The following is a 13,020-nucleotide window of genomic DNA, read 5'->3' as shown; positions in this document are numbered from 1 at the left end:
CAGTGGCACATTTCAGTAAAGTACCTATTCTTTCCTATCTCTGAGGGACATGGGGCAGAGTGGGGAGTTTGAGATGTGGTTGCTTGACCATCCAGGATGATATTGAGGCTACCGTAGAAATAAAAGAAATTTGGTTTTTTGATTTGCACTTGAAATGGCCCCACACAAAGCTACGAAATCCATCATTCTGTGTCCTCCTACTCTTCCTTTTCTTTCTCCTGTGGGCAACCACTACTCCCAAGGCAGCTTCCAGGAAAAACTAGCAATAAAAAGGTAGAAGGGAGAAGTAGGTCATATTCTTGAGCTCTTCTACCTGCATCTTAATGAGCAGAATCTGAGCCCACGGACATTACTAAGCTTTACTTAGTATCACAGCATTACTAAGCTTAAATGACTGTTGGCAAAGGCCAGTAACACATGCTGTTGGTAGGTCTAGTGCCCAGGGCATGTGAAAAATTTTCATTTCATGATCAAGTGGAGAGAGGACAGAGAAGAGTTAAAAGCAATTGCTTTGCATGGAGGGGGTGTGCAGGACCCAGGCAAGGGGCACTTCCACCACCCTTTGCCCTAGTCTATCCATTGAGCAAGAAAGGAAGCACCGAATTGCCAATCCCTCCTGGTTTTGAAAAATCAGGGAAACCTTGAGGCTCCATTTCCTGCCACAGGTATGTTGTGATAACTGCCAGCTGCTATATTCTCTCTGCTCTTGAACCCCAGCCCCATCTGTAACCCTCTTGGCTACTAGTATTAGCTTTGCCTCATCTCTTCCACAGGGAAAGCAGATTCCAACCCTCATGGAGAAAAAACAGTATTTTCTTCCTTTCATTCTTCTCAAAATCTCTCCCTATCTCTTTCTCTTCATGTGTTTCTAGACATATTGGAAGGCTGTTGCCCAACGCTGAGCTAAGGAATCTTTTTTTTTTTTTACCCTACCCTCCTTAGAGTGTGAAAATGAGAATGGTTTCATCATCACATCCCCAAACAAGGATGGAACCATGAAGGTGCAAAACAACTCAATCATCATCAACTGTGATGGGTTTTATCTCATCTCCCTGAAGGGCTACTTCTCTCAGGAGCTCAGCCTCAGGCTTCAGTACCGGAAGGGTCGAGAACCCCTCTTCTCCCTGAGCAAGGTCACATCTGTTGACTCTGTCACAGTAGCCAATCTGGCTTTCAAGGACAAAGTCTACCTGAATGTGACCACTCACAGTGCCTCCTGCGAAGACATTCAGGTGAATGGTGGGGAATTGATTCTCATTCATCAAAATCCTGGTGGATTCTGTGTCTACTGAGGACCTGATGGCTGCATCTAAGCCAGGCACCAACATGAATGCCAAACTGGGGGTGGACAGGACACAGATTCTTCCTTGGGAGTGGAGGAGTTATCCCAGCTCAGCCCTCATATATGGCCACTTGAGATGTGACCAGAAGATCACTCCCTTCCCCACTCAGGGATATTTAAATCTTTATTTTATGTACCAATTAACTTTATGTATTTATCCTTATATCTTCTAAATCACCTAGCCCTCATCCCTCAGGATTGCCTCAAGCCTGTTGGCACCTCCAAGAGAGTGAGAAAAATAGGTGCCTCTTCCTCAGGATGTTGTTTCTATTGATCAGGAAATTATTGTAATACACTTTCATTATTGAAAAAGACACTTGACTACCATGTGCTGGATATTTGACATCTGGTACTGTCAAAATGAAGAAGACCAAGGAGAGGGTTTATGAATCTGCCAAAGGTGGTGGATTGACCCCTGGCAGCCAAAGGTGCCTCTTCAAGATGAAATCGGTTGAAGTTTGCATATTGCCTAAATACCTCTCTCATGTGGCGGAGTTCAAAAGGAAAAGCAACTTGTGAACAGCTGTCAGGACTTGATGAAGATAGCTGGCTAAGGAATACTCTGTGCTTTTTTCTTTCTTTTTCCTCCATTTTGTTTTCCCAGCCTCCAAATGTTCTTGATAGAAATTTCCCTTCAAAGAACCATCTCAGGGATGTGATGCTGTGAAAAATGTAATCAGTGACTTAAGGAAAACTGAGAGAAATTTTTCTAAACTGGGAGAGTGAGATAATTTATTGTGAGGGTTATCTTTATCACTCAGGAGAGCTGTGAAACTGGACCTCTCAGGGTAACAGTCAGTGGGAATTAAAACTGTCTGGGAAGGAAATCCCATTCTTTGCCACAGAGAGGCGAAGTAGCACATGCCCATCCTCCTGCTTATGCTGAGCTACATACTCAGCCCCACACCTTGTACTCATGGACCACCTTGTCTCAAAAAAAAAAAAAAAAATGAAGCAATTCTATGATCAATTGCAACTTTATGTCAAAAAAACATTGAGACGCCATTACATCTTATGAAAAATAATGATCTCTGTCTAGAAACACCATAATATCACATATGATCTCACATTGATAGTTGAGGCTAGAAGGACCAATAATCAGCCAATACCAAGGCTTTCAAGAGAATAAGATCACCTAATGTTTAGTTTAAATATCCCACTTAATGTATCTGGCTTATGGCATTGTGGACAAATGTGATTTTTCTTAATTTCCAGATGATTTGTAAGTTTTCTGTGTCAAAACTTTTACAAATTTGAATTTTTTTATAAAAACTTTTTAGAATGGTAGCAAGTGTTTCCCTGCAGTTTTAAATAGAGTGTGTGACATATCATAGAATATTTCTGGATGATTCTGGGTCATCATAGTAGTTGTACTGTGGTGTGCTGCAGTGATATCTTCAGGGTCTCCAGAAAGGTGGAAGGCAGTTTGGCCCTACACTAAATGGTCTCAATTACATTTGGATTTTTTTCTTGTCTGTTTGATACAATTATTTTCCATCTCCAATTAAGTGCCTGTCTGTCTCCAACTATATTCCCACGCAGTTTTAATCTGTTATAGGCAGATTAAAACCACTCAGTTTTAATCTGTTATAGGCAGAAGCTAAATCAAAATTCTAAATAAAAAGAAGCTAAATAAAAGAAACTGTGCATAAGGTAAGAGTAACCAAACTCTGAGTGGCTGCCCAGGTACTCACATAATTGTTATAATCCTAGGTAAACATCTATGGAGGGCCTGCTGTAGACCAAGCGTTAGGCTAAATGCTTTACATGAATTGGCCCCCCACCCTTCCCCAAGCCGGCTTGCGGGATCTTAGTTCCTGGCCCAGGGCAGTGAAAGTGCCAAGTCCTAACCACTGGACCACCAGGGAACTCCCCTACGTGAATTGTTCTGAGCAAGATATTCTATGAGACCCGTCTTGACTACTCAGAGGATTTAAACGTGTGTGTGCGCATGTGTACTTCTTTGTTATTGACTATGTTCTCAAAGTCAAAGTTATTCAGTATTACTTATTCTAAGTAAATGTTTATGAATATAGATAATATTTAAGAAAATGTATGTTTATTTTTTTTAAGTTTGGAATTTCTGACAATATTTCTTCTGGACTACACATTCCAAGCCAAAGCTTGTTTTGTGGGTTGGTTGTCTTTGGTGTTACGGCCCCTCCTCACAGGCACCCACTCCCTGTGGGTACACATGGCCTGCTCTTCCCATGCTGGCCTCCTCCAGCCACACAGGGACATTTCTGCCATCCACTAGACTCACTCCCCCAGCTGCCACCCGTCAAAATATGTGTGTCCTATGTAAATCATTCCTTCAAAGGGATAATTAACCTTTCTCCGAAAACAGTGGAGTTTTGTGGAAATGAAAAGTCAGGAGATTAGAATTCTAATTTTGACTCAGTCACTAACTAGCAAGGGACCTTGGACAACTAATTCCCCATTTTTGGATCCTGCTTTTTTCCTCCCTTGTTGAATGACCATTTTAGAATCTTATGCTCATAATGCTAACTGTGAATGTACGTAGTAAATACCTATGTACTGGTTACTGTGAGTCAATATGTAAAATCTTCTCTTTTACTGTATGGAGTTTTTTTTTTTTCTCCTACAAACTAACATTTTTCCTCAGCCTTTTTGGTGATTCCTTTGAGGGCAGTTGCCAATTGTTACTTAGTGACTTAGTGACTGTTTAGGGAATGGCTTAAGGGATTCCAGTCTTGATTCAAATTGTGATTAGTTCTTAAGCATACCAGGCAGGTCCCCTATTTTAAACCATAGTTTTGTATTTAGTGCTCTCCTGGCTCTCAGAGAGTATTAATATTAACATTAATAATATAGCTAATAATAATATTGATATTTACAGGGAAACAAATAAAAGATCTCAGAATTCACTACTGGTTAGAGTGTTGAGAGTTTTTATTTATCCTTCTCTTCCTTTCCGTGTTCTGATCAGCTAGTTCCCTGATGAGGGGAGGACAGGGTAAACTTTCTGGTTTCCTATCTGCCTCCAATTCCAGCCATCCCAGTTGTGTCCAAGGGATGCTTGAGCTGCCAAAGTCCACCTTTGCTTTTGAAAAGACATTCACTGGAAGTCCGCAGGGCTGCTCTTCATGGTTCAAGAGACTGATACAAATAGAATTCTACTATGTACTGTTGTCCTTTCCCTTGGGACTTCTTGTCTTGTCTCTTAACTGTGGGATGGTCTCTTTGAGTATTATGTCCCCTCTCCTTAGTAGTAATTACATCTGCAGTTTTAAGTAGAGGTCCTAACACTTAATGAGTTTGTGTGCACAAACTGGCCACAGTGATCCCTGTGCCACCTGTGATGGTGTTAACTCTCTCCTTCCTGAATGCTCCTCTTCCCTGACTTTTCTGAACTCACCCCTTTCTGGTCCACTCTTTCCCTCTCTGTTCGCTGCCTGTCTCCATCTCCTTTACCCCTCCTCCTTCTCTACCCATCATTTTTACAATAACGCTCTATAGAGCTCCATCCTCAGCCCTCTTTTTCTGCAATGGGGGTCACAGTCTGGCATCCAAGAAGCCACAGTCTGGCTTATGTGTGTGTTCAATTTGCTTTTTAAGTTTGAATTTAGTTGCTAACACTTAAACATTGGGGAATTTTTGGCTTCTTTTGACAAAACGATACAAAACAGGAGATCTGGTGATGCTGGGCCCAGTTTTGACATGACAGGAATCATCTCAAGCAGGGTAGCAGCCTCCTTCTTTAGAGGGACTATGCACTCTCCATTTCTCCAGAGTTCCCCCCGTTTCATACAATGTGCAAATGTGCCTATACCAGCTCACTTCACTCACTCACTGCCTGGCCATGGGGCATTTGAGTTGTGATCTCTGTTCCGTACACTTGCCAATTTCATTGATTCTTATGACTTCAACCTCTGCTCATATACTGATATCTAAAATCATTCTCCAGCTCAGATGTCTTGCACTCCAGAGTCAAACTTACTGTAATCATCTGTATAATTAGTAATAAATGCCATTCATTGAGTACTAATAGGCCAGACATCATATTAGCCATTTTATATGAATTGTTTAATTCTATCTTCCTAACAGCTCTTTGCGGTAGATATTATTATTCCTGTTTTATGTATGAAAAACGGAAATTCTAAGGGGTAAAGCAATTTGCCCAAAGACATGCAGCTTATAAGTGGTGGAGCTCAGAATCAAGACCAGGGATAGTTGACACCAAAAACCATGCTTTTAACCACTGCTACCCTGCCTCTGGGAAACTCCATGTGGAAGTAATGGGCACTTTACTCAGGATGCTCACAAAAGTATGTCCTCCCCCCTCACCAAGGCTGCCCCTCCTCCTGATTCATGATGATGTTTAAAGACATCATAATCATTGCTGAAGCCAGAAGCCCCAGTGTCATCCTGTTTTCCTCCTTTTCCCAGTCCCCACCCATGAGCCTGTGGGCTATGGCTTCTCCTCATTAACTCTTCTTTAGACTATAGAGATAACCTCTCACCAGGCCTACATGCCTCAGTGAGTTCTCATTGGATTAAGAAAATGATACACTCTAGTTCAATAAATGAATGAGATGAATGGACAAAATGAAGCAGAGTGCTATGGTGAAAAGCTCATGATGTTTGGAACCTAGTTTTATATCCTGACTCTGTCATTCTCTAGCTCGGTGACCTTGACAAATTTTTCTTTTTTTTAAACCTCTCTGAATCTTACTTTCTTTATCTGTAAAGAGGGGATATTAACACATACCTTCTGGGTTATTGTGAGCATAAGAGTACCTAACATATTGCCTGGAACATAGTTGGTCTCAATACTCAATAATTATTATTTTTATTTTTGGTTTCTTTATCTTTTTTTGTATTTTTTTAAACATCTTTATTGGAGTATAATTGCTTTACAATGGTGTGTTAGTTTCTGCTTTATAACAAAGTGAATCAGCTATACATATACATATATCCCCATATCTCTTCCCTCTTGCGTCTCCCTCCCTCCCACCCTCCCTATCCCACCCCTCTAGGTGGTCACAGAGCACCGAGCTGATCTCCCTGTGTTATGCAGCTGCTTCCCACGAGCTATCTATTTTACATTTGGTAGTGTATATATGTCCATGCCATTCTCTCACTTTGTCCCAGTTTACCCTTCCCCCTCCCCATGTCCTCAAGTCCATTCTCTAGTAGGTCTGAGTCTTTATTCCCATCCTGCCCCTAGGTTCTTCATGACCATTTTTTTTTTAGATTCCATAAATATGTGTTAGCATACGGTATTTATTTTTCTCTTTCTGACTTACTTCACTCTGTATGACAGACAACACCATACACAAAAATATACTCAAAATGGATTAAAGACCTAAATGTAAGGCCAGATACTATCAAACTCTTAGAGGAAAACATAGGCAGAACACTCTATGACATAAATCACAGCAAGATCCTTTTTGACCCACCTCCTAGAGAAATGGAAATAAAAACAAAAACAAATGGAACCTAGTGAAACTTAAAAGCTTTTGCACAGCAAAGGAAACCATAAACAAGACGAAAAGACAACCCTCAGAATGGGAGAAAATATTTGCAAATGAAGCAACTGACAAAGGATTAATCTCCAAAATTTACAAGCTGCTCATGCAGCTCAATATCAGAAAAACAAACAACCCAATCCAAAAGTGGGCCGAAGACCTAAATAGACATTCCTCCAAAGAAGATATACAGACTGTCAACAGACACATGAAAGAATGCTCAACATCATTAATCATTAGAGAAATGCAAATCAAAACTACAATGAGGTATCGCCTCACACCAGTCAGAATGGCCATCATCAGAAAATCTACGAACAATAAATGCTGGAGAAGGTGTGGAGAAAAGGGAACCCTCTTGCACTGTTAGTGGGAATGTAAATTGATACAGCCACTATGAAGAACAGTACGGAGGTTCCTTAAAAAACTAAAAATAGAACTACCATATGACCCAGCAATCGCACTACTGGGCATATACCCTGAGAAAACCATAATTCCAAAAGTGTCATGTACCACAATGTTCATTGCAGCTCTATTTACAATAGCCAGGACATGGAAGCAACCTGAGTGTCCATCAACAGATGAATGGGTAAAGAAGATGTGGCACATATATACAATGGAATATTACTCAATAATTATTAATTTACAGAAGTCACTCCACAAGGCAGAAAGTGAATACCAAGTGAATAATGGAATTTATCTGGTTTAGTGATGGGGAAATCACTAAAGCAAATGGAAGAGCCTTGCAGAATTTAGATTGGAGAAGAGGAAAGGAGAACATAGCAGGGGGAGAACAGTGTGTGCAAATGCCTAGAGGTGGAAATTCTCATGGTGTTTTCTGGGGACAAGGAACTTCCATTGTGGTTATGACACTCATTCTCTCATTCCTTTATTTGAGCATATTCTGTTTTCCAGGACAGAAATCTGTGTTTGGTCACGGTTGGAGGTAAGGATTAATGAGTAGTTTGAGGATAAAATATTGGAGGCATTAAAGACACAGCTAAGAATTTTAGATCATATCCTGCAAAGGGAGACAATCAAGTTTTTGAATAGAGAGAATTTATCATGATTTGGGGGCACAGCCTAAGTTCTTGTCAATATCACTTTTCATTTTGACCCAATTCATAGGAGTACTGTTCTCTGTCAGTTGAACAAAAGCTTTCAATTACTTCTACTAGAAGAAAATAAGAAAAGGAAATGTCATAAAAGTTTTTAATACTTTTGGCAAAAGGTATACAGAGAACTTCTTACTAAATTCAGAATTAATGTTTAATGAATACCACAGTGGGTGGTTTTTAAAATATTAATTATATATATATATATATTTTTGTGTGTGTGTGTGTGTGTGGTACGCGGGCCTCTCACTGCCGTGGCCTCTCCTGTTGCGGAGCACAGGCTCCGGACACGCAGGCTCAGCGGCCATGGCTCACGGGCCCAGCCACTCCACGGCATGTGGGATCTTCCCAGACCGGGGCACGAACCCGTGTCCCCTGCATTGGCAGGCGGACTCTCAACCACTGCGCCACCAGGGAAGCCCTAATTATATATTTTTTAGAAAGTAGTATTTTCAGATATCAACCTGAGAGATGTTGTGAGCACTAAAGAATAATCCCTGAAGATTTCAACCACTGTGCACATTTATTTGTTTGTGACTTAAATATATCCTGTTTCTAAAATTTAGTTTTTGGCAGTGCTTTGGAATTGCCTATCATCTGTCTATCTATCATCATTATCATCTAATCTATCACCTATCTATCATCTATCTATCTATCACCCATCTATCTATCTATCATCATCATCATCTATCTTATCTATCACCTATCTATCATCTATCTATCTATCTATCTATCATCTATCTATCTATACTTTTCCCCTGCAATAGCCTCCCTCACAGAGTATGTGGGTAGCCTGGGACTTCCCCAAGAACATCCCTAGTAATTAGTCATGGTGGCTCTTATAGCCACTCATTCAATCCATAATCCATGGGATCAAGACATGGAAGGATATTGTTAAAATTTGAATGTAAATATTACTTAGGAGAGCTGACACATGAAGCCTATTAATGCTTTACCATTACCACTCCCCCCAATAAAAACTGGTCAGATGGTTCATGCCAATCTTGAGGGCATGGGATGTAAGGTCCTTTAGTTCTGACTGATGCCTGGGGGACAACTAGGGTAGCATTCAATCCAGAAGCAAGCAGGGAGTTGCCTTAGGCAGAGAATGTTGAGCTTCCAGGGTATTCTATCATTCTGCTACAGCCCTTCAGAACTCTGGAGCCACTGTACATGGGGTGTGGTTAAACATGGGCCTTGACCAGCATTTTGTTTAATGGAACTCATTGAGTTTGTTCATCTTCCTATGGTCTGTCTGTGGGAGGGAGCAGAGGAATGCTGGGAGCTGAAACAGACTTTTAGCATTTGGATTTCCTTGGAGTCATGCCAAGGTTGAGAAAATACTTTTATATTCATATACATTCTCTTTATTGCTAATGGATATAAAAGACCTTTATTTTCCTCCTGATTTATTCAGTCTTGACCTTTGGTTTTTGAGGTCTGAGGTTAACAGAACAGTAACCAAAAAAGCAATCTATGTTGTAGAAATATAAGCAGGAAATAATTTCTAAAGGTCATTTCAGCCCAGCTCTTTACTTTTATTTAGGATGTACTATTTATTAGTAAGGACATATATCATCTTAGTGATTTTTAAGATATTACAATCTGTATCCTCCCTGTATAATCCATTTTAAGAGTTAACATTCTATAATCCTATGACAATTCCTTAAGACAACTTGAACCTTTTAATTTATAAAAATCTCATTCACTATTATAAATAAGCAATAGTCAGACAGTCAACATAAATATATTCTACTCCTACTATATGCCAGGCATTGTACTTGGCACTTAGTGATACCTTTTTTCCTCATGAGAAATGAAAATGAGCCATTATTATTGATCTTTTACTCTCAAACCCCCAGTACTTGCTGCTGTTATGTCTATTGTCCATCCCTCTCCTAGCACACATGCATTACCCAGAAGCATTACAGAATATTATCGAGCAATAAAAACATTGATATAATGTACCACATTATTTGTATATTTTTCATTAAAACTATTTCTATTCCCTTAATCATGTTAATACTATTTTAATCTCTTAAAAATTGATGCAAACACACTATTTTTAGGTGAGTAATAAAAATTCTCATTTACAGTTAAAACATTTTATTGGAGGTCAAATACATAGTTTTTTTGGAAGAGCAGATATTTGAAAGTTCAAAATAATTTTGTCTCTGAATTTTCATTTTTAGAGTGTTGAATTCATAAGATAAGGAGACCAGAGACAGAGTTAGTAGATTTCTTGTATAGCATTCCTTATATGATTGATGACATTTTATCCATTCATCCACAGATAATTATTGAATTCCTACTTTGTGTTACTGTGTGCCTACTATGCTAGGTACTCAAAATATAAAGACAAACACAGAATCATTTCTTTCCACGAAGTATTGAGGGTAGTGCATAGTATTAACTGGAGTGAGGAGAAGCTAGATACCAGATGAGATATCAGGATATCAGTAAGAAACTGAGTGTTGATGACTATAAAGAAAGGAATGGATCTGAAAGATATCAGGAACAAAAAACTAATAGGACCTGTTGATTGGTAGGATGTGAGTGGTAGATTTAGTGGTGAGGAATTCATTTCCTCATTCATTAAAACTACTGTTGTTTTGAGAGTCATGAAAAAATAAGAAACAACAAACAAAAAACGAAGAGAAGATGAGAGTGCTATGAGAAAAAAAAAATAGTGGGGTTATTTACTTTAAATTGGGGAGAGACCTTGTTGAGAAGATGCCATTTAACTCAAGATCTGAAAATTTGAAGAAACCAGCTGTTTGAAGCAAAACATGTTAGCAGGGGCCAATGAGGTGGGAGTGAATGGTGGAAAAAGGAAGTTAAAAAATTAGTCACATCTATGATCATGTGACCAACTTTGGAAATGAGAACTATAATAGTTATGAGTATTTTTCCTTATTTTGATATGACCATATTTATGCACATATTAACCACTGTCTTCCTTCCACTTTCCCGTTCCTCTGTCACATCTACTATAACATGTGTTCATGGTGTTAACTTTACATCTTAGTGTGACTCAGCTGGAAGAGGAATAGAACATCATCCAAAGATGGATAAGTGAACTTTGTATCTTATTTGTGGGAGAGAGTTAACATGTTTTTGGTTGCACAAGGGATAGCTGTATCATTGGTAGAAGCATCATTTTGCTATTGTCTTTATTTGGAAGTTAAGTATGATTAAAAGATACTATGTTGACAGGGGTGAACTGTGGTGGGTTCATATTAGTACAAGTTAGCTAAGGTTGAAGTATAATTCCTAGGATTCTTTTCCCTGTACAGGGAGAAGTTTGCATGAAATTTAGAAGGTGGAAATGAAGGAGCAGCCGTTTTTATACTTGAGAGGTTGGAGACATTGTGGCAACTGACACCCATTGGTGCTGATCTGCCAGGTCACCATGTTACTGTGAGGCAACACCCGAACTCACAGCTTATCTACCTCCTTCCAGATCTCCTTCCTCGGCTTCTCCAAGTCCTGGACCATATACTTGTGCAGCTCTGTGGTAAAGGGATCTAATTTCTCCTGCAGATTACCAGTGTCCTTAAAGTTGGTGGTGTCCAATGACAGATGTGGATTTCAGCTTGTCTTCCTGGGTCTAGTGTTCAAGAGAAAGTGATAGCATGGAGAAGAGGCAAGGAAGTACCAATATATAAGATAACAGGAGTCCTTGAAGAAGAAAACCAATTAAAAAAAAAACAGAAAAAGTGCTAAAAACTATAGTTTAAAAAACTGTTCTGAAATCAAAAAGATTTGAAACCACATATTGCATGCATGGGAATACTGACCCTCAATGACCAATACCAAGACATAGTGAAATTACTGAATTTAAAAAAAAGGGAAATCATTTAATAGGCACCTTGGCAAAAATGTTATCACCAGACTCTTTGAGACCAACACTCTATTAGTTTCCTATTTCTACTGTAAAAGATTACCAGAAACTAATGGGTTTAAAACAACCGAAACTTGTTCTCTTACAGTTCTAGAGACGACAGTCTGAAATGAATCTTACAGGGCTAAGATCAAGATGTCAACAGGGCTGGCTCCTTCTGGAGGTTCTCAGGGAGAATCCATTTCTTTGTGTTTTCCAGCTTCTAGAGACCATTCTCATTCCTTGGTCAATAGCCCTGCCTCACCTCACATTTTCTCTCCTTGCTTCAATCAACGCTTTGCCTTCTTTCCTTTCTGTAGTCAAATCTACCTCTGCTTCTCTCTCATAAGGATATTTGTGATTGCATTTAGGGTCCATCTGGATAATCCAGGGTAACCTCCCTATCTCAGGACTCTAAATCACATCTGTAAAATCCCCTTTGCCGTAGAAGGTAAGACACACAGTCTCCAGGTATTAGGATATGGGTATCTTTGATGGGGGCTGGGGGAGGCATTATGCAGCCTACCACAAACACTTACACAAACAGCCAGAAGAAAATGGAAAACATTTAAAATACTCAAGGAAAGAAAATACAAGATAAAAATTTTATATCCAGCAAAAATAACATTCAGATATAATGGGTATAGATAAATTGCTTTCAACTTTTAAGAACTCAGGAAATATTGTTCCCATAAACCCTTCCTGAAGAATCTATTAGAAAATTAGCTATAATAAATAGATAGACATTGACCTAAGGACTTGGCGGTGATCATGAAACACCTAGTTTTCATAAAGATAAGACTTGGAAGGAAGAGATTATAGTATATAATGGCTACATCCTCTGACAACATAATATAACTTTAAAGTGTGTAAGGGAGATGGGGAGGGTATATTAAAAATATGTTTTAAACTGTTCTTAGTAACCATATAGATGGTAGTCGTATTAGTACAGCTATTCTGAAACTGTGTTGTGTATAATGTGGAATAAAATTAATGTACAATCATCATTTAAGGATTAGCTCAAAGAAAACTCCCCTTTAAGTCCTCCTTTAATTCCACTAGGAAGAAGAAATCTTTTCCTTTCTTTGAATTCCCATTATACATTATAAAATTCTTTTATGATACATTTAAAAAAATTTTATTATGGTGATTTGAAGCAAGTCTTTTTCTCAGGCACTACAGTGATGAATT

General features: G+C 39.0%; 1 protein-coding gene across 1 annotated transcript in view; it reads left to right on the top strand.

Moving 5' to 3' along the window:
• TNFSF4 (TNF superfamily member 4) overlaps positions 1-1,292 on the top strand; it is a gene marked incomplete at both ends in the record, with an annotated part of 17,678 nt that extends 16,386 nt beyond the window's left edge. The window contains one exon of the mRNA XM_082672745.1: positions 943-1,292. Coding sequence (XP_082528871.1) covers positions 943-1,292 — 350 coding nt within the window. The remainder of the gene's footprint in view (positions 1-942) is intronic.
• Between the last annotated feature and the right edge of the window lie 11,728 nt (positions 1,293-13,020).

This window comes from Grampus griseus (assembly GCF_964374135.1).
Source record: "Grampus griseus genome assembly, chromosome: 1".
NCBI lineage: Eukaryota > Metazoa > Chordata > Mammalia > Artiodactyla > Delphinidae > Grampus > Grampus griseus.
Note: the sequence above shows the minus strand (reverse complement) of the source record. Positions and strands in the feature narration are given on the sequence as shown.